Raw genomic sequence first — 21,867 nt, forward strand, 5'->3', positions numbered from 1 at the left:
AAGCTTCCAAGTATACTTATTACATTATCTGTAGTCATTGTGATGCTAAATTATAGTTAATTTTATTTCATAAATTAGCAGCTTAAAAATACATTATCAGTATGAGTAATGGGAACTGATGAATTTCACTAAAATCACGAACCAATCTAAGTTAGTTCACCATTGAAAGCCTTGGGGCTTTGGACGGCCGTTTCGTCATGGTACACGACCATGAGAAACTCCGGTCTCGTGCGAATTCCTAACCTTTAGATCAGGGTTCCGATGATGTTCTCATAAATCCTATACTAGGACAAAATGACCATCTAGTGCATCTTGTTTTTCAATGGTTGTTTTAGATTAGTTCGTGATTTCAACAGAAAACGTTTTAACATTCGTTAACTTAGATGTGCTAAAACTGAACACCAGTCAATAAAGACTGAGAGCAAACAGTGACGAATGGCTTTGTTGTGTGAATGTTATAATAAAGTGATCAAACATCGACGTTTTTGTTACAACACATTAACCAAACTGAAGTATTGTCTTTAAAAATCTAAATCCCTTTATTTAAACCCCTTAAACACTTAAAGATGTGAATTTATGAAGAATTATAAGTCATTAAATATCAGTTATTGGTTTTTAATTTCGATTAACAATTTCGTTGTCTTACCAATTTCATAAATTCGTGATGAACTTTGTCCCATCTACCATTATATATCACTGGCTTAACTCTATTAAATCTAACCTTCAAACTTTATTCCTTTGATATTGTCTATCATTCATGTCTACTTAAAACAAAAGCCAAAATCGAATAAATCCTATTGATTTAATGTGATAGTTTGCATAACATGGTAAAAATCAAACAATAACAATACCGTCTGAAGGATATAATGTATTTACTATATATATGGATACGACATCGTTGACCGTTTTCTCTTTCTATCAGCGATTTATGAATATGAACATCAACCCTAAAGACGGTACCTTCTTCATTTCATCCTGCGTAAATAACAATACATTTCCAGATAATAAATATTCTTATATCTTACGGGAACGATTTTATAATTTGTTCGGTGTATAGGGCACTCAAATGAAAAGCATCAAAATAATGAAATGAAATAGATTTTATTTAGTTAAGTTGGTATTGTTTTTCTTTAAAATATTGAGCTAATCAAGTGTAACTGTTATCTTATTTACCAATGTTGAAATATTCTGATATACATTTATGAATGTTTATGGTGTTTTACCAGAATGATAATAAAAAATTTAATAATTAACTGATTCGTATATGTATTTACTTTAACTATACATTTTAGTGAGTTTTTATTCAGATTAAATATTTCAGTGAGACTATAATTTATGAACAACCTTTGAGCGACGCTAAATTTGCCTTGAGAATGTCCACCTACTTGCTAGGGCTAAATAAAGTTTATAAACCTATGTGATGTGTAAGGATTATGATTTACAATTGATGGTTAGAGTTAGAAATTAGATTTAGGGTTTTCATCATGAACCAATATCAGTTAAAATGCCAAAACATTATTTAGTCCAATGGATGAATGAATTTTGTGTCAAAATTCAATACCCTGTTATCCTAAATTTGATTGGTTTCTACTAAATTATAGTCTCACCAAAAAAAAGATTTTGGATAATAATTCATTTTCGATTTCCACTATACAAAGATAATAAAGTACATATGGAAAGATTGAGCAATAAAATATGTAAAGGAAGAAACAAGGAAATTATAAATGTTTGTTAGTTTAGATGACTGTAAATTGTCTAGACTTTATTTTCTAGTGATATATATGCATATATACTCTTGATATTTTCAGTAAGAGGAAATAAGGACAACAAAATGTTGGAAAGTTATATAGTTAGTCGACTAGTGCTTGTAACATCTTAAATAACCATAAACTAATATAACAATAGCTTTCTTCCTTGCCTGATAAGCTAAATAACTATAAGTCTTAGATAATCTCATAGGGAATTCCACAACGAATAAAGTTAGAAATACTTAAACCTTCAGATGAGACATTAAGTATGATGGCGATGATTTATTCACCATTGAGTGCTACAAACATCCAATAATCCTTCATTTTAAGCATTTCAGGTGAGATTATGGTTTATGGAGGACCATCGAGCGATCCTTGAATGACCTGCAGAATGTCCAGTTACTACAGTTAAATGAGGTTTATAAAATAGTGTGGCGAGTTGGGATTAGATTTACAATTGTACGTTAAGTTTTTCTCCACGAACTGACGTCAGCTATAATGCCAAAAAGATATTTATATATTGATGAATTTCGTCCGAAAATCTAAGACCTGCTGTATTGGGCCTGATTGGTCCGTAGACACACACACCTATGTTGACAAAAAAGGAAGTCACCAGTCAATTTATTCATGTGTTCATACTATTTTGTATAAATTTGTTTCTAATATTTGATTGACTGCTATTGTTTGTTTAAATTAAGTAAAAGGAAACGGGACTATTATTTAACTTACAATTTCAATTGATTTTCACAATAATTTTATTCCACGGAAGAAGCAATCTTTATTTTCTTGTATATAACACTGCTTATAAATGGGATAATACTGACATTTTTCCAAATGTAATGAAATAAACAGAGATGTTTAGAACTCATAGAAATTTAGTAACCATTAAAACCGTTGAATCAGACTCTCAAAATACTTAATTCAAATTCCAGTCAACAATTTTTTTATAAAGTAACAACTTTTACAAGCCCCTGGTTGTGACTATGTCATTATCGACTCAACGGGTCACTTATGATTGTTTGCTTTTGTACATACATATATAAGCTTAACTTTTGTATTAACGTAAATAACGATTATTTAAAATGTTGTTTCTTTATACCTCAGTATTTATGCGAAGGTATGTATACGGATGCATGACTATATATATATGCAATTGTATCTGATTCAAATTACTCATTAGTATGGGCGTAATATATTGTTTACATTATAATTCATAGATTTTTCTTCGTTATCATTTACTGCAAAAAAAGTGTTTATCACTATTTTTCATTAAATATTATGTGAGTTAACCTGTCTGTTGTTTGTTTAGACTTAATTAGTTAGTTGATTGAAGACAGTGGATAAGATATCTCTGAATGAATTTCAGTAGAACAAATAAATTCACTCTTTAGTATTCCCTTAAATTCTAAATTTTACAAGAAATATTACTTTTCATCTAAACAGTTTATTCAATTTTTCTTGAATCATACTTGCTATACTAATTTTTCTCGTCATTATTCAAACTGTTACTACTCATATTGCTTCGGTATTCATCTTGATGATTTCGTCTTACTGCCTTGATATAGTAAATGAACTTGGATCGATGCACATCTATTACAGGTTCCATGTTACTTATAACTAACTAACTAACTGAATGAATGAATGAAAAATTAATTAATGAACGTATTTAACAACATCATCAAAGACGTTATCATCAATAGATGATTGAAGTCAATAGATCCACTAGAACAACTTTACAAAGATACAATCTTCATATTACAACACATAATATAGATAAAAGTTTTAAAAATGAAAAAAAACAAAAAACAAATAACAAGCCAACAGAAAGAAAAAAACCTTTTGTAATCTTTTATTAATACTTAACATTAAAATAAAAAATAGAAGTTTATATTACCCAAATAATCAAGTGTAATTGTTTGTTGTTGATGTAACACAATAATCTATTTTCATATTCCATATCTGATTTGTTTTAATAATTAAACAAAATAATGAAAAAAAATTGATCGATTTATCTTAATAAAATTTTAAATATTTAAATTATAATTGAATTCACTTATCATAATTTAAAATAGTAAAACTTTTATTCATGAGAATATTTTTGTCATATTTTACTACTAACTACTTATTTAACCAAATTTTTATACATTTAATGATAAGTTCGTGAATAACATTTCAAATTTTAAAAATATGTGAACTTTTTAAAAGCGTGCATGTATGTGTATATATATATATATATATATATATATATATATATATGTACGTGCGTGTATACCCACTGATGTAATCATGATTTAAACATGCAGCAAATTTTTATAGTGTAACTGATTGATTAATTAACTAACTGACCTGTAAACAAAAGTAGACGTATTCATATAAAAATGGTGAGAATTATTTATTTTATTTTAATAGGAATAATAATTAACTAAGTGAATGTACCGATTGTTTGTACAAAATCACTCTTGGAATCTTTAAAATCAGTGTAAACATCATTTCACTTAATTCGGAATGGTGTATGTTGAATTCAGAAAACATTGAAATTATTTACCATAATTAGTGGTTACTTGTTCTGTTGAAATTAGACATCGTTAAGTAGTAATCTATTTATCATAAATCATTCAAAATTAATTACTTTGGAATTGAATTTCATAACCATATATGGTTGTCTTTATCGTTAATTTCCATCATATTTTGGTAAAAATTGATTTTGAATACCTTGTAAAATAATTTTAATCTCCATTCAGAATTCATTTAAAAAGATATAACATCTGAATATCATTTGTTAAGATAATCACATACATGCTAGTACAAAACCAATTCAGTCAAGGCTACATTCGTATTCAGTGCATAATTGTTATACAGGATCACTAATGGGACTTGTTTTGATATATTTTTTACCTCAATTGTGTATTTCCGAATATCTCATGTTCCTAATGGCTTGACAATATATATATATATATATATATATATATATATATATATATCACAATTAGAGTAAATCAAAGAGAATAGTCATTTCAAAACCTGAAGTGTAAAATAAACCATGGGTTGTGTTTAATGACATAGTAAATCAAATCAAATATAATCTTACTTCTATCTGTTAGCTTTTTATGAACAAAAAGCACATTTGAATGGTAAACTAAACAAGACAATAAATATACACTTTCACTCCGTATTTGAGTTTATTTTACCAGCTATATGCTATTAATCTGCAGCTTTTATTTTCCAAATAAATATGTCTTTTATTCTAATTATACTTTCATTATTTAACAGAAAAAATATTCGAAGTTGTTTGAATACTGATAGATTGGTTTTCATGAAAACATCGTTATACTAAACAGAATAATTCATTTATGGTTTATTATATATTATCTATATTTAAGTCTGTTTTGAATAGAATAATTTAAAACTTATTAAAGGAATGAAATAACTATCCAGTTTAATAAGAATATTTAGTTTTGATACTCATCAAAGTATATACTGTATTAATCAATAACCAATTGATAATCAATATCATGTTACCTACTTAGCCATATTAAACGAATTCTGAGTTTTAGTTGATAAAGACAATAAATAAGAATGCCTGTATTGATCTTATTGAGTCTATCTATCCATTCAACCATCTATTCAACAAATTTACAGTAAAAGGTGTTAATATTTTTGACACAAAAAGCTCCATCTGTTTATGACCGATTTGACTAATGCCCAATGGCAGTATATAAGAAAAATCAATGCGTTTGAAATCCTAATTTGAAATTAGGTAATCTAATCAAAGATGATTAAGTATGATAAAGAAGATAGATTTGGCTCAGTCAATTAATTCTTATAAGAAAAATTTCAGATTCTTAGAATCATTTCTACAGAGGATCTTTAAACATATTCTAACAACTTACAATTTTCTTTACATAACCGATAGCTACAGTGTATACAGTATTTTCGGTTTCAGTGGACAAATACAACATAAACTGACATAAATGCTCTAAAATCTAGGTAGCTAAGTACCGTTTACATCTCTCAAAAGGTTCTGGAAACCCTTCACAGCTACGAAACATCAATGTTAAGTGGCTTACATTTCCTGGATAAGACTACTCACTAGACTTGGATAACATAACATCATTATACATATATATATATATATATGATTTTTTTCAAACGACAATAAATGATTTGCAACTAACCCATCCATCTCAGAGAACCAAACACTGACAAAAGTTCGTAAGACTAATGACAATCAACTACGTAAGTACCGAGTTATTTTAATTTCCAAATATTTCATTCAATAGATTCTCTAACAGACTAAATTTGCTGTGTATCCGATATATTTGATTTTATAGGACCTGATGAATTAATTGGTGTTCATTCTCTTTAGGTCATCATCAGAGAAGTCAAGTATTGAACTAACACTGATTTTTGTGACTATTTTCAGCCGATTCCATATGACTTGAACTTTTATTGAACATTTTATAGCTTGGTTCGGAAAAAAATTGGTCTTATTTAGGAAAAATAGATATGATAGTAGTTATCATATGGAAACTATTTATGTTCAAAACTTACTTATAATAGACATTGGTCACAGTATGTACAGTTAAGTGAACAGAACCATTTGTATTCAATTATCAGATTTCATCATGTTCAGATTAAGAATCTAAAAAATGCCAGGAAGTTAATACGTTGCTTTCTTTCAATTACCTATAACCATATCACACTAAAAGACTAAACACTATAGTGTCACTTAGTAATTATTTTCCTTACTTACGGTTTTCTGTCTAATCCTCGTTCATATGCGATTATTAGTGAGGAAGAATGAAAAAAAGTTAATATATTTATTTTTTATCATCATACTTATTTATCTATTCACTATGGTAATATCCATAAATCATAATTTCTAACAGATCTGAAACGTCATCGGAAAAATGTACCGAAATAATTATTGACACAAAAAGAAAAAACAATCACACGAGAAGAAACAAAAACGATGTGAATATTGAATATATTTCCTTGAATATAAAACAACCTATAATGTATTACTATTTTATATTCTCTCTTCTTGTAAAAACAAAAAAAAAACAAAAATAAGTAAATAAAATCAAATCAGACTTTATTCGTTTGCATATTGATTTCAATTTGAATATTTTTAAACTTATTTAAATCATTTAGAAAATTTTCTTATTTTTCATAAAAATCAATATTATCTAGGGTTTTATAGCGATAATATTGATAATAATATTATAAGTGATTTTAATGATAAAATAACTTCAACCGGGATATTAGTGTAAATTAGAATGAATTGCTGATTTACTTCTTTTTAAAAAAAAATCATTCAACAGAACACATCGACGAGAATAAGCAACATCATACGTATAATTTTCAGGTCTATCTGTAAGCATTTTATCTATAGGTTAATAAATTAAAATTCAATATATCAGGTTGTAAATGAGATAGCAGTAGTTTATTGGTTTTGTTGGATGTGTATCATGTAATAAAACAGACATACTGAACTTGAAAATGTGGGCTATCGTGTTTCAATTCACTGTTGTAGAAGTATTGTGCTTGATTTGAATATTGAATGGTCCTATACTGGATGACTAATATCTCCTTAGGTTTAAAATGATGATTATCGTTCATGTTACAATCAACTAACTGTCTAATATTTATTTGGTTTCGATGATTCTAACATTGATATTAAATCAAGATGAAGACTACGCTTGATATAAAATATCCCTACAAACGTATCAAAGCAAGGCGAATAGATGAAAATGTAACACTTTGGAAACTATTTTCCAAAAATGCAGTATGTATGTTACTAAAAATTATTTAGTGAATAAAAATGGTGTGTGATATTTTTATATCGTCCTAATTATTGGCGGTTATTTTACTCATTAGCTGTTCTTTTGTCTTTTTCCGTTGGTAAATGTGTGTAAATTATGGAGTGTTGTAGTCTTGTACTTTATATATTTTATCACTTGAGTTTGTGCTTTGAAAGAATATAGGAACAAATAGAACGATACTAGGCGTTTAGTTAATCTTCCTAAGATTTCTTTATTGACAGTTTAGGATCGAGTGAAAATTCTACAGAAGCCATAGTTTTGCTTATTATATACATTATACATGCTAGCAGACTCATTATTATTTGGCACAGGAGAAAATTATAACGAAAAATACATGACTTAATACAATAATAATTTCCTATTTACTTATGTCTTATATTCTCTATTTTATTCGTAAATGCTCATCATATCACCTTATTTATTTTTTACACCTTTATGACCTTTAACTATTATAATAAAAACATTTTAATCATCTTATTATATTCACTAGATCTATTGTTATTATTCCTATTACGTAATCTAGTATTATAATCTTTTTATTACGTCATGATTAATTGTGTTCACATTTCCCCACGGAATTAGTACTTTTACAAATATATTATATGGTTATAGAAACTTTCGTTATCATTGCGATTCACTAGCAGCTTCCCACCTTCATTACTGTTATGTCCTATCAGGCAGGTTGTTAGTCACTTTTTGTTGAAATTCTACAGTTTGGTTTAAACCTGCAATATCTAGTAACGGTTATTATGAGGACAACTAATTATTCCATACTTTGTTGAGAAACTATAATTTAGTTGATGAATTATGTTTGTTCTTCAATGACTAATCAATACATATGTAGAGAGGGAAAAAATGGATGTATAACATGTTCCAAGTTTTATGATAGTTGTGTATATCTGCCATTAATAAAATGCCTAGTAGAGATCATAAATATCGTGGAATGGATTTCAGAAAGATAATCGTTAAATGATTCTCTAAATGTTTCGAAAACAATGAATACGTTTATTCACAAATAAGCAAATGACTTGCAGTGTTGATTATTATACAACTGTTAGGAATCAGTAGGAAAATATTTCGATACTTCGTTCGTTTATTCATTTTACTTATTCGTTTATTTTATTGAGTAATAAATATTGTATTTTTTTCTACTAAGGTATGAACTTAAAGATAATACAAAATGTTCAAACATTGGAGAAAAATGTATTCAACGAATGGATGATTTATTTATTGAACTAGATCAAGATGCACGTGTACCACAAACATTAGCGCGAATCGATACTAAAGGTTTACCCACGGGTGTCGTACGAATAGATTTAAATAAACATTATGCATATCAAGCATATAGTGGAAAACAAATTCCTGTTTCAACAGCATTTCGTGTGAGTTCTTTTAGTAATTTTTTTCACCCTATCAATGGCATTTTCCCTTATTACCTATTTACAATTGCATAAATTCAAGTGATATAAAACATATCACTTCAAAAATTTTTGTTACTATGACTCAGTAATCCACTGCTCCAACTGTATTGAATGATTTTAGAAATGATTTATGCCTACTGAAAATATATTTATTCAACAAGATATCTTAAGTATGAGACTTCTTTATAAATTAAGCATCCGTTTTTCCGTTTATTTCAAATTTTTTAAAATAAAACAAATAATCTCCCTATCGCTGAGCCTGAATTCTATTACATAGACTTTGAACTAAAATAAATGCTAAGATGTCACGTTAACATTTTTCAACTTGTATCGTGTCTAACTGTTCTCATTTAGTCTAAATGACTTCCATACTAAATCTTTAAATAAAGTTATTGAATAAGTCTAATTAAATAGTATCACTCAAGTGTGTCAAAACTTTATTCAACACTACAAAATGATGTTAGTCCACTGTGTAGGCGTATAAAACTGATCGATTTTCATTTAATACATAATGAAAAATAGCTTTCTGTAAGAAAAAATAAGCTTCATACTAATAACTGATTGTACGTGTTATGACTAAATAATATGAAGGGATGAACTATGTTATATGGTGTGAATAATATATTCTGTATTCGCCTTTAAAGCTCTTCCTTACTGATTGTTTGTCTTATCGTTTACTCTAAGCTTAGATGATATTGTGTTTGAAAGGATTTGTATCCCGTCTATCTGTCTCTTTTTCATATACGGATATCCTGGAGGGATTGTGTTAGTTTTACCACATAATCACAAGTTTTCAGTAACGATAGTGTGGTTAAATTCGATAGGTACTGTGGTGTGTGCTACTTATATCGACATACGTAATATATAACACTAGTCAGGAATAGAATGTCTGGCAGCAGACGGTTGAGAAAATCGAGGAGGAAAGAACGGGAACAGAAAGCAATTGATATGAAAATACCAGAATAATGAAGTCTGAGACAATTAATGAAGTATTTACTGTATGGTTCTCAGATTTTACTAAACGACTCTGTAATTCTCTGTTCAAATGAATTCGACTGTACCCACTTGTGTTCTCGTTCACTACAGTACTACGTTTTAGTTTCAGCGTTAACATCAAAACTAGGATGTAAGCACATTCAGCTGACAAGCCCAACATAGGACACTCTAGATTCTACTTCTAGCCAACTATCCTAAAAATTAAATAATAATGATCAAAATTTCTGAATCACTATTAACTAGTTATTCTGAGATGATGAATCCCTGGAAACTTGAAATTTATTTCATAGAAAGCTTGTTTCAACCAATCTTAAATTATCCGAAAATATATACATATTACTCACTTTTTTATTATGGATCTTTAATTTTAAAAATTATTGTTTTTAGCAACCATATAAACTTCATTTCGATTAATTATTTCTGTGAATAGTTTCAAATTGAGAAATTTTTTCGAGTATTGATAATATTTTTAGTTTGATAGGTAAATTGTTTAAATATCAGTTTCTATCATTAGTAGTATATTGTATTTTATCATATAGTCTAAAATATGAATTCATTATACAAACTATTCCAAAAGAACCTATTGATATTATTTTCATATTTTCAATTTCTTTAGTTTTGATTCAAATAAAAATGTCAATGGTTGAGATCATGAGTCAACTGAACTTCACTTGACTCATGATCTCAACCATTGAAATTATTATGATATTCACAAAAACCATTCTGATATTAATCAAATAAAATTGTTTAGATTTTCGACGACATTATGAAATTAATTCTATGTCGAAAATTATATCATCATAGGTATTTATGAATGAATTTAATGTATGGTGATGTTTTGTCATGAGTTTGCGTTTAGTACGTAAAAACAAGTTTTCTTAATAGAACTAAGATAACTTGAACTGAAGATATGATAAACTAGATTCAAATTAAAAATCAGAGTTATAATGGAGATTTAAAATGTCGAATACTTTGAATTTCGTTCTTTCAATTTGTTACACTTACTGATAATTAATCTTTGATTATTGTCTAAACGTTTACTGTCTAGTCCTTAATGTTAACCGGGCTATCTAGCCCGTCGTATGCCCTGATGGTGTTTTCGTAACTTTCAGGTTGCCTGATCTGCCAAGGGCGATGGGATAGTACATGATGCTATTGTTGTGTGCTAGGTTCAGAAAGAATTATATGCCATATGCATGCGAATCCGCCCTGTTATTGTTCCTATTGTTGTCCTTAATGTTAACCTCATTTTGTTGACTACGATGTAATTTGAACTATAATGTGAAAAAAAAATTTTTTGTTAACATTTCGATGTATTTACTTTGATCTTTTACTGTGTAAGATAGTAGAACAATCTCATTGAATACATGAACCACACATACGCTCGTGTAGAAATAAGTATTTGCATTAGCTTAATATGAAAACAAACAATACATACAAAAGAATAGTTCGTGAAAATATTCTGGGCAGGTAGAACAAAATCTATGAATTTCATACGTATATATAAACATACTATCCATCTATTTTTAGATATTTTTCAATGATATAGTGAATTGTTATTAGTAAAAGGCATTTCACTATAAATATACATTTGTTATCTCTTAAAGTCATCTAATCAACGTATATGAACCAACATTACTGTATGGTTTAATTGTATTACAAGTCAGATATTGTTTTTATCGATCAAATCTAAAACATTATCTGTAATATTATATCGAATATATGTCATATTATGTAACACAAAAACATGCAATTGTTGATGTAAGTAGTGAAAATGATTTCAGACAGCAGTTTGAATTTGATTCTGACATGAAATATTTCCTTTTGAAACCGTTGGATATAAGCTTTATTTAAAGTGAACAATAAAAAAGAGATTTGTAAAATTCAAACCTATCAATGCCAAAAATTTTCAAATGCATGTTAATTAGAAACTGTAAATTATACTGTTGATAATCATTTTTTATGGATCCTAGATTTAGTATCATTTGGTGTAAAAGGTTAGTAGTTACGTGAAGAACCCAAATGCAACAAAATATCTCTCAAGCGTTCCTATGTTTTTAGTGTACCTTCAGTCGACGTCAAGTTTTAGTGAAATCGACCACCCAATAGTTTACTTTTGTTTAGGCTATTCAATTATATCATCATAAGCAGAGATTGATGGTGGCTAGCAGTGGAATACATGATGCACGTCTCTTTCTATTTGGGACTCGTCAGCTGGATGTATCTGCATCTCGGAATCGGTGTTCACATCAAGATTCGAACCCAATACCGTTCGTTTCAAATGCCATCGCGGTATCCACTTAGCTACTGAGTCCCGATAGCCACTTGCTTGTGCAATGGGATGAAGTTTAAATTTACCTTGCATTGTTTGCTTGAATCTTTCCATTGATGTTTAGAACTACAATTGATTAGTCTTTGATGGGCATATGTGCAAACTGTGAGTGTTGCCTCGATATTGCCTTAATGTACAAGCGAATCGGTATCAGGACTCAGTATCTAAATGGATGACTCGATGGTGCTTGACGCGAACGGTACTGAGTTCGAGTCCCAGAGTGACCATCAATTCTAAGATGCAGGTACACCCAGCTGACGAGTCCCAAGTAGGACGAAACGCGCGTCCTGGATTCTACTGCTAGCCACTATTCATCTTTGCTTATAATGCTCGTGAATTAATGCAATATCAAGGCAATGCACACAGTATTCACATATGCCAATATGAGACTGATCAATTGCATTCCGAACACATCAGTGGGAAGATTCAAGCAAAAAATACCAAGTGAATTTAATTATATCATCAGTTTGTTTGATAAATTAATTAAAAATATAATCCACCAGACTGGTTGCAATTTTCTTCCCAACGGTTAGAAATGCATGCTTTTCTAGAAGCACATTGTAATAAATAATATTAAGAAAAGTATGTGGTAGATTCCAAATGATTTTTAACGTATTTAATTGAGCAAATTGTAAAAGCAGTTTGAATATATTTGCTTTATTCTTACATATTTCGTATTTCTAAGAATAATTATTGTTTTTATTACCTTTCTTCAATCAAACCAAGTATACGAAGCTATTGTAGTGAATATTATATTTAAAATTATATTTAATCACGAGTCCCATTTACACGGTTTATTATCTACTTCACCAGCAAACATAAACAGTTTTCATTGTTTGATGATATCCTACACAGTTTACTCATATTTAACATAATTCCATGGGCCTTGAATTTTTGATAGCCTTCAAGAAAGGGGTTCAATAGAAACTGGAGTAAAATATTTGTTAAATGCTTAGATGATTTTCATCATGGATCGACACCAGCTGAGCAACTACTGAAAATCAAGGAGAAGTGAATTAGATATTCCATCCACATTTAAAATTCCTTAACAGTATGCAAAGATGATCCAGCTTGAGGTTTCATATTTGTGATGATTGAGTAATTCTCTAATCATTTTGTTATCATCAAGTGATCGACAACCACAAATTTGAAACAACTTTCAATTTAGAGTAACGTTTATCAAATGCTAGTGGTTAGTAACTATTTCACTTCAAACATAATTAAACTCTCCTAAAAGAACTGCTTTATTCATCAACTTAATCATTATATATAGGATATAACTATGAAAATGCTTATATTGATGGAAACTTGACCAATAAGGGAATAAATCAATAAACCTTGGGGTTTATATACAAATTTCCAAATAAAATAATGTAGTTTGCACGATAAAAACACTTACACATATACAACATTAATGACTAGGTATTTGTTAGAGTTATGTTGTCAATAATATATATATATATATATATATATATAATGTTTTTCAATCGATATTTATTTTACATTGTAAGAGTATTAGGTAGTCTATTAGTTTTAGTCTTTCGAAACTTTGATATTGTATTTGTTCATTATGTCTATAATGTTAAATTATAAAATGTTGAAAATGGAAGTGTAATGAATACTTTACTTTTGTAATGATCTATATTATCTCTGCAAGATTTGAAATGCTAATAACTGGAGCAGAAAAGCAAATGGATTTAAACTATATATATGTTTATCATGTGTAAAATAAAGTAAAAAAAACTAATATATTAGTTGGAAGATATTTGATATTCACCACTGAATAGATCAGCTCGTGTATGCATATTACTGCCCTGAGTAAATGAATCAATATTAATTTAATTTAAAATTTGACTACAATAATTTAAATGGTGAACAAGGATAAAATTGAAAATGTAGATTTAATTTTATAGGAAGCTCAATATCTGACGTTTACATCTATGGATATTAGACTGATGTCTAACTAAGGAACACCAGCACTGTACAATAAGTACATGAATTCACCGAACGAATATTGAATAAAATAAAAACATGTGATTGTATGTAATGCCGTGGATGAGCATCAGTGAGAAGTCTAAAACAGATGAATTTATAAATAAAGTTAATACGAGATAAAACTACTTCGAAATTGAATAAATGTTATACATACTTATATTCGGAGAATTTCAGATTTACCAGAATATTCTTATCAAGCGAACATAACATAGATTTAACTAACTATGAGTAACTAGTCTCAATACTTATTTCATGCATAAAATATTCAGCAAGCTAACATGACGTTTTAATAATCTATATGCCAGAGGATCACTTCATTCCTCCGCAGAACGAAAAGCTGATCTGAAATCACATTCAAAATAGCAAAAGAGGAAAGTTGAAAAAAACCAATCGAAAGTCAATCTTTTGTAGTTAGATCCATATTTAATAACTTTACATCGTAAATGAAATTACATTTTAGTATTCATTATTTCCCGCTGATAGCTTGATGTATTATCATCATATCTTACTATCATATGTTTTAGTCAAAACGTATCAAAATGGGTTCGTAGATGAGGAATTTATTGATTCAAAGTAAGATAAAATACAGTGGTTTAATCGCATTTGAATAATCTCGAAAATTGAAATTCAAGTAATTCCAACGTTTCTTCAGGCAAACCGATGGGAACGCTGGAATTATTAAAACTTCAGTCAGTGAGATTATTTAAATATAATTTTTATATAACTTGTATAAAATAATAGCCTAATCTCCGTCAAAATATTCTTTCAAATTCTGGCAAATGTTGATGTAGATTAACGTAAAGCTTTCTGAACATAAGAACGAAAACTTCAACAAGACTATAACTTACGGACGATCTTTAGGCGAGTAGTAAATGATCTTGGAACGTCTTAACCAATTAGGAAAAAAACTGATATAGGGAAATCTAAAAGAATTATGATGGATTCATATCTCTAATATGAAGTGCTGGAAATGTTCTGTATATGATATTCTGTAATATATACCGAAGACCTGATAAACAAATTTAAGGAATTACTAATGAACCAGTCTTCTCAAACAGTTCTTCCACTTCTGAGTCTTTATCAAGTCATGTCTATGCTTGATTTGATGTTATAAATCAATAAAAAGCCTAGTCGTTTAAATATGTTGCTTGATATCCCCAAACAAACAAATTCTATTACGACCTATTATGTTTCACTTAAAGTAAATCCCCTTATGTTAGTGAGACATTATGATTGTAAAGGATCTTCCTCTCTATAATTCAGCGCTATTTCTTTGTCTCTGCTTCTGATATCAGCTGCAGAACGATGGAAAAAAGGGATACCAAGAAACTATTTAGGTCCTTGCAACCATGTGAATCTGCCACCCAGCATATAGATGAACTCAGAAGGTTAAAATCATCTTTGAAATACAATACACTTGAGTCAGTGAGAATGAGTTCAGTGATCTATCCCTTTAAGTTAATCGAATTTGCTATTTTGATCGACAATCATCCAGTGATATTGTTGATGAGTGATTTGCAATTCATTTGAAACTACAGGTTACGTCTCCACACTAATACATCAGCAATCCGTTTTAAGTCTAGTCACTAGTGATTATAATATATTGTACATATGTAAATAGTCTGTTAAACTAGAATTGAAAGACCGTTTAAGCTCGATTGTTTTGAGTGGCTCTCTAGTTTATATATGTGTTCGTGTTCAAAAAACCAACCCTACATTTCATAATGTTCACAAACCTCTACCTCGACTAAAGCATGTTTTGCTTACTTACAAATGCATTAAAAAATCCATCAAACTAATATCAATTGTTCGTATGAAAATAATTTGGTAAAAAATAAACAATTTCAAGATATCTTAGTCTGTTTTAAGTATCCTCTTCGACCTCTATCTAAACTAAGATTATAAACATCAGTTGTAGAATGTTGAATTTCTTTGTACACATGAAACGATTTAAGCTAGACAACCAATAAAATTTTTGAGGTACTTTACAGCTGACTGATCCAAGTATAAAACTTCTCAACAGTGCACATCCACAACCCCGTCACTGGAAGTCGAATCGGTGACTCTCAGTCACTAGACCTGTAGACTACTAGACAAGTATGCAGTGGTTTACAAATCTTACGGACGTCCAATGCTCTCAGGTTATCAATGGTTGGTTGACTTAGACGGGTTCTTAGTTTTTATGAAACCCAACATAGATTATTTCATTTTCATCATAGAGAGTTTTGAGGATTTTGTTGGATTTTATAGTCCCACATCTCAAGATTATAAGCTCAGTACATGACTTGAAGGTACTGGAATCGATCCTCAATTGTGTAGTCGATGCGCACTCCTAAGGAATCCTACACTAGTAGTGTGGTGTGTGCTACCGTCGATATATATTAGTGGTATGTGTCATCAACCGAAAGTTAAATGCCTGGAGGCAGAAGGTTAAGAAAATCAAAGAAAACAGAACGAGAACAGAGGACGATTGCTGTGGAAATGAAGGAACAGTGAAGTCTGAAACGATTGATTGACATTTTGCAAATGAAGTATTTACTGTAGGGTTTTTAGATTTTCTGTTCACATACATTCGATAATCCCCACTTGTGTTCTCACTCACTACAGCAGTTCTTCGTTCTTAATGGTTGTGTAATAAATTTCAATTCGTGACGTAGATTTGCAAGCATATTCAATCTTATGTTTAGTACACTGTTAAACAATTGCATGTGAATTTATTTCGAAGTGTATTTTAATTGTACATTCTTAAGTCATTCATTCAATAATATAAAATGTTTGATTTATCTCTGAGTGTATACGTACTGATGTTCGTATGTATCTGTGTTGGAGATACAATGAACATGTACTAGTTAATATACATAAAAGTAATATACCTATATCTCATCAAAAACTAATTAGTTAATTAACTACTGTGTTGAATTCACTATTATTTTTCTTTAAAAAAAATCTGATTTTTTAGATAAACTTGAGAAGGTTAGTTTTTCCTTGTTTGAATGATAAAGTATTTCTTCATTAATATGAGTAGAGAAATTTAAATGAGAATAAAATTTGCACAAAATCCACTGAAAGTATAGAATAAATTAAATTTATAATTAACAAAATAATCATTAGTTTATCATTAAGTTCTAAATCTTGATAGAGATTTATGCAACATACATACATAGACGACTGGTATAGTTTTCGATTTGTCCTAATGAAGTTTAGTTCATTAAAACTATTGACATGAAACAGATTATTTAACCAAATTAGGAAATACAGTAACCTGCTACTGTTGTACCTTTTAGATACTGCTAACATAACATTGAAGTTGTCTAGCTTGGTTTTTGTGAACAAACACCATTATTAAAACTTTTTCACCCTAATATTTATACATAAAAACAATTTACCAGAACATAAAAAAGCATTTTCAGTAAAAAAGTTATGAAGACATGTAGAAAATAAAATGGATCAGCGCTTCCCTATAATAACACTAATTAAACAACAGTGATCTTACACATAGATGTGGATCTGAATTTCCAAAGGTAAACTATTTTCAAATTTGTTCGCCTAAACAATCCTTGAATTATTTTCACAAATCTCTAACTTTTAAGTGACTAATGATATATATTACTAAGTTTTAGGTGCTAACCAAATAACTTACGAATGCAATCTACTTCACATCATTTTGTTTAGTTTTACATAGTCGATAAGGAGAAGTCAGAATCTCACTTGAAACCTTGAGTAAACTGATTCTTCTTCAGAAATTTAATCCCGTTTTACGATAGCACATTATGTTTTCTTCCTAATGTTCCAACAGATTTAAATGAAATTGTAATATATTTGACTTAGTCTTGGAGAATGTGACATGGTATCTACGGTGAAAATTAAATATCAAATAGATTATAATGGTGATTCCATGATAGCACAATACAGTTTAAAAAAAATCGTCGAATGTTCGAGGTAATCGGTGCGATAGTTTGTTGATGGAATCGATCCTATTAATTCTTACTGAACAAGCCCCAAAAAACTACCGCCAACTAAGTTTATATACATGAGGAAATTAAAGCTAACAGTTATTTATAAAATATTTGATGAAGAAATTATAATTAATCAATATAATTTTTATTTAAAATAGAACGAATAGACACCAGGTGATTTATTAACGAATCGAACTCATTACCGTATGCCAGTCATCGAAACAGAATAAGACTAGAGCTAAAAACTGAAGGAAAACGGATTTGATTTTGAATTACATTGGTTTACTTAGTCCTTTCTAAAGCAAAGTGGCGAAAATCATAATATCTAATTTGATGTATATGTCAGTGACAAAGTAGGCTGAAAATGTTTCAGTTTTGTGGGTCGGATTGGACTTATTTCAATGCATCCATGTACAGAAGGAAAACAAGTTTTCACCTTTTGCTCACTGATGCCCCACGTTAAAGTTTCGAACAAAAACATCTTTCAATGGTAATTCATTTAAGGTCACTATCCTAACCTCAAAATATTAAGCACAATTCACAAAAATAGCCTGTCAGTACATACTGTCGATGTTTGTTTTTGATAGACGAATACGTATTCACTGACAAAAAGCGTTGATCTGATTTCTTTTCATTAAATTATTTTTGCTAGTGGAACACTTTTATGTAGTGTTATATATTTGGAGAAAAAAGAGCAAAATAAATAGGCTGATAATGACAATTATGATAATAATAATAATAATGATAATGTATTTTCAATAAATATGCCAAAATTATAAAGAGTCAGTCCAAGTGTTTTCCTCTTGGAGTTAGTTATCAACGTAAATTGATATCCAAGATCACTTGACTGGGGTTTATTTGAAGTATTAAACTATTGGATTACTAAATAAAAATGAATGACGTATACTTCCAACTCCAAACGATTTATAATATTCCCCCAAAAATCTTCAACATCATCGATGTTTCTTTGTGTCTGAAACTCACTAACTGAATATACTTACAACTAAGTGAATATTATCAAATAGCGAACATCAGTCTAAAAGTAAGAATACTGCTTTATAGAATGTTGAACTATGTTGCGTTTTGTATGTTTAATTAAATTACATCTTTTCAATTGCTTAGATGGATCTTACTGTTTCTAATGTGTAGTGGAAAATATACAATGCATTATTTTCATACAATCTTATGAAGCAAAGACAAAACCTCCACTGTACTGTATTTCTATATATTTTTAGACCTAATATTGGTTATTGAAAAAACGCATAACATGAGTTGTGTTACTAGTTCCTAATGAACAAAACTAAGTCATAGTCACAGGCAATAAAAAATTAGTCCTGGAATAAGAAGAAAATACTTATATGACTTGATCACTTTAATGAGGTAAATCAATTAAATCTAGAGACTTGAGACATGACATCATTACAATCTTTTATAGATGTATGTTAACCATCATGGCTCACTTGTCAGATGTGTTTAAAGTTACGCGTGCAGATTTCATTTTACTGCAGAATTAATAGGAAAGCTACACTAATCTCAATGACACAACCAGATCGTATTGATTTTCCCTTTATTAGTTGGTCCTTAGTGTTAAATTCAATATTATGATGATAGTATGAATAGTTGAGAAATTTAAAGCGATTGGTAATACTTGAGTTAACAGAAGTAACAGAACACAAGTTCAACTTTAAATAAGATACTTCCATTCCGATTAACTCTTCTCACTAATAATTTATGACTTATTAGTTATAGTTATCTTCACCTTTAATTATTTTATGGATTAAAACCCTTGTATCAGTTAAATGTTTGAAATACTTATATGAATATCTTAGAGATACATTGAGCTAAGATTGCTTTCAATATTGATTTTTACTTTCTGCATAATAAATATTCAGTTAACAGACTAGTTTTAATATAATTTATAAAACTTTCTAATCTCTACTTAGTAACAGTTTCTTAATGGTTAAGGAGGAAAGGTTCATATTATGTAAATAAACAATTACTTAATATCAGATGGGTTTTGTGGACATTATAGTAATTTTAATGGTTAAGATCATGAGTCAGTTGAAGCTAGACCACCATGGAAAACCTGGAAGCACTGGACGGCCGTTTCGTCCTATTGTGGGACTCCTCAGCAGTGCGCATCCACGACCTCACCCCCTGAGAGATTCGAACCCAGGACATTAACACCGTTGGATGCCGGCTCAGTGGTCCAGTGATTAAGTGCTCGCGCGCGAAACCAGTAGGTCCTGGGTTCGAGTTTCGCAGGGGGCGAGGTCGTGGATGCGCACTGCTGAGGAGTCCCACAATAAGACAAAACGGCCGTCCAGTGCTTCCAGGTTTTCCATGGTGGCCTAGCTTCAACTGACTCATGATCTTAACCATTGAAATAATTACTTGTTAAGTTTATTAGGAAAAATGTTTAAAATTCGTATAAATAATTTGAGAAGGCTTAAATGAACTAATAATTCATTATAGCCAATAGTGAAAATTGTAATATTTTATATTAAGCTTTATCAAATGTAATATGAATGCATTTTTATTTGAACATGTGATACGGTTATTCACTTTGAAGATCATTTTGAACAATGTCCAACCACAACGTTCATTCAATAATTCTATCATACTCGTGGCCGATAAATTTTAAAAATTTCAGGAAGGAAGTTATTAATGCAGATTAAGATTATACAAATTAACTTAAGGTATGTATGTCGACTTAATGGTATGAAAATACTGTGCATCTTCAAAAGGTTGTATAAAAATCTCGTGCATAGTCATGAGTATACACTGTAGAGAAATTTTTATTTAGGACAAAACAGATATTTAGTATTAGATTATTTTCATTGATTTTATAATTGATATTAGTTTGTGATATAAACTATAGTTCAGACTAAATAATCTGCTCAAAGGTTATAGCTTAATTGATTAATAAATTAATGGTTATACTGCAGCTTTTCATATGAATGAATAAACAGATATATTACGTCATAAAACCTCTAAACTATTCATATCATACTATAATGTCTCAGTGTATACTATCTCGTTATATTCTCTGTTGTAAGGACATTCAACAAATTTTACTTCTCTATTTGAATATTTGTCAAGTTTTGAACGGAAATGTTGAAATAGTTAGAAAAACATTTTAAGTTTAGATATTTAAGATTATTACAAATACAACCTCGTTCTACTTTTTTCATCTCTGTTAGCAATTTATACAATAAATAAACAAACTAAAAACATGTCTGTTTTTAGTGTAAAATATAATGTAAACGCACCTTAAGAAGTTGGCATTTTTTCACAGTGTCTGAGTGTAATAGTTTTAAGTTGACAATACGATAGTCATGTTAATTATTTACTGCACTTCATAGAGCTGTGGATTGTATAAACTTTTCATCAAAACACTTTAGCTAACAACAAGCATATAGTCATAGATAATTAACATCAAGTTGAATTTCCTAAAGTTTTAACCAGGAATCAAGAACTACAAAATCAACTTAGGAATCACTAAGAAGGTTTTCATAGATTACTTTATATAAAATAACGTTGACCACTGTATTAGGGTTCATTAATTTGGATTTAGAATGTTGGCTTCGAAAT

The 21,867-nt window shown here is 29.3% G+C and overlaps 1 protein-coding gene across 1 annotated transcript in view; it reads left to right on the plus strand.

Annotated features, from left to right (window-relative positions):
* The window catches only part of FBLN2 (Fibulin 1), a 110,935-nt gene that overhangs the window by 77,106 nt on the left and 11,962 nt on the right, over positions 1–21,867 (plus strand). Inside the window, exon 20 of the mRNA XM_051208846.1 lies at positions 8,730–8,955. Coding sequence (XP_051074246.1) covers positions 8,730–8,955 — 226 coding nt within the window. The remainder of the gene's footprint in view (positions 1–8,729; positions 8,956–21,867) is intronic.

Source organism: Schistosoma haematobium, chromosome 1 (assembly GCF_000699445.3).
Source record: "Schistosoma haematobium chromosome 1, whole genome shotgun sequence".
NCBI classification, from domain to species: Eukaryota; Metazoa; Platyhelminthes; class Trematoda; order Strigeidida; family Schistosomatidae; genus Schistosoma; species Schistosoma haematobium.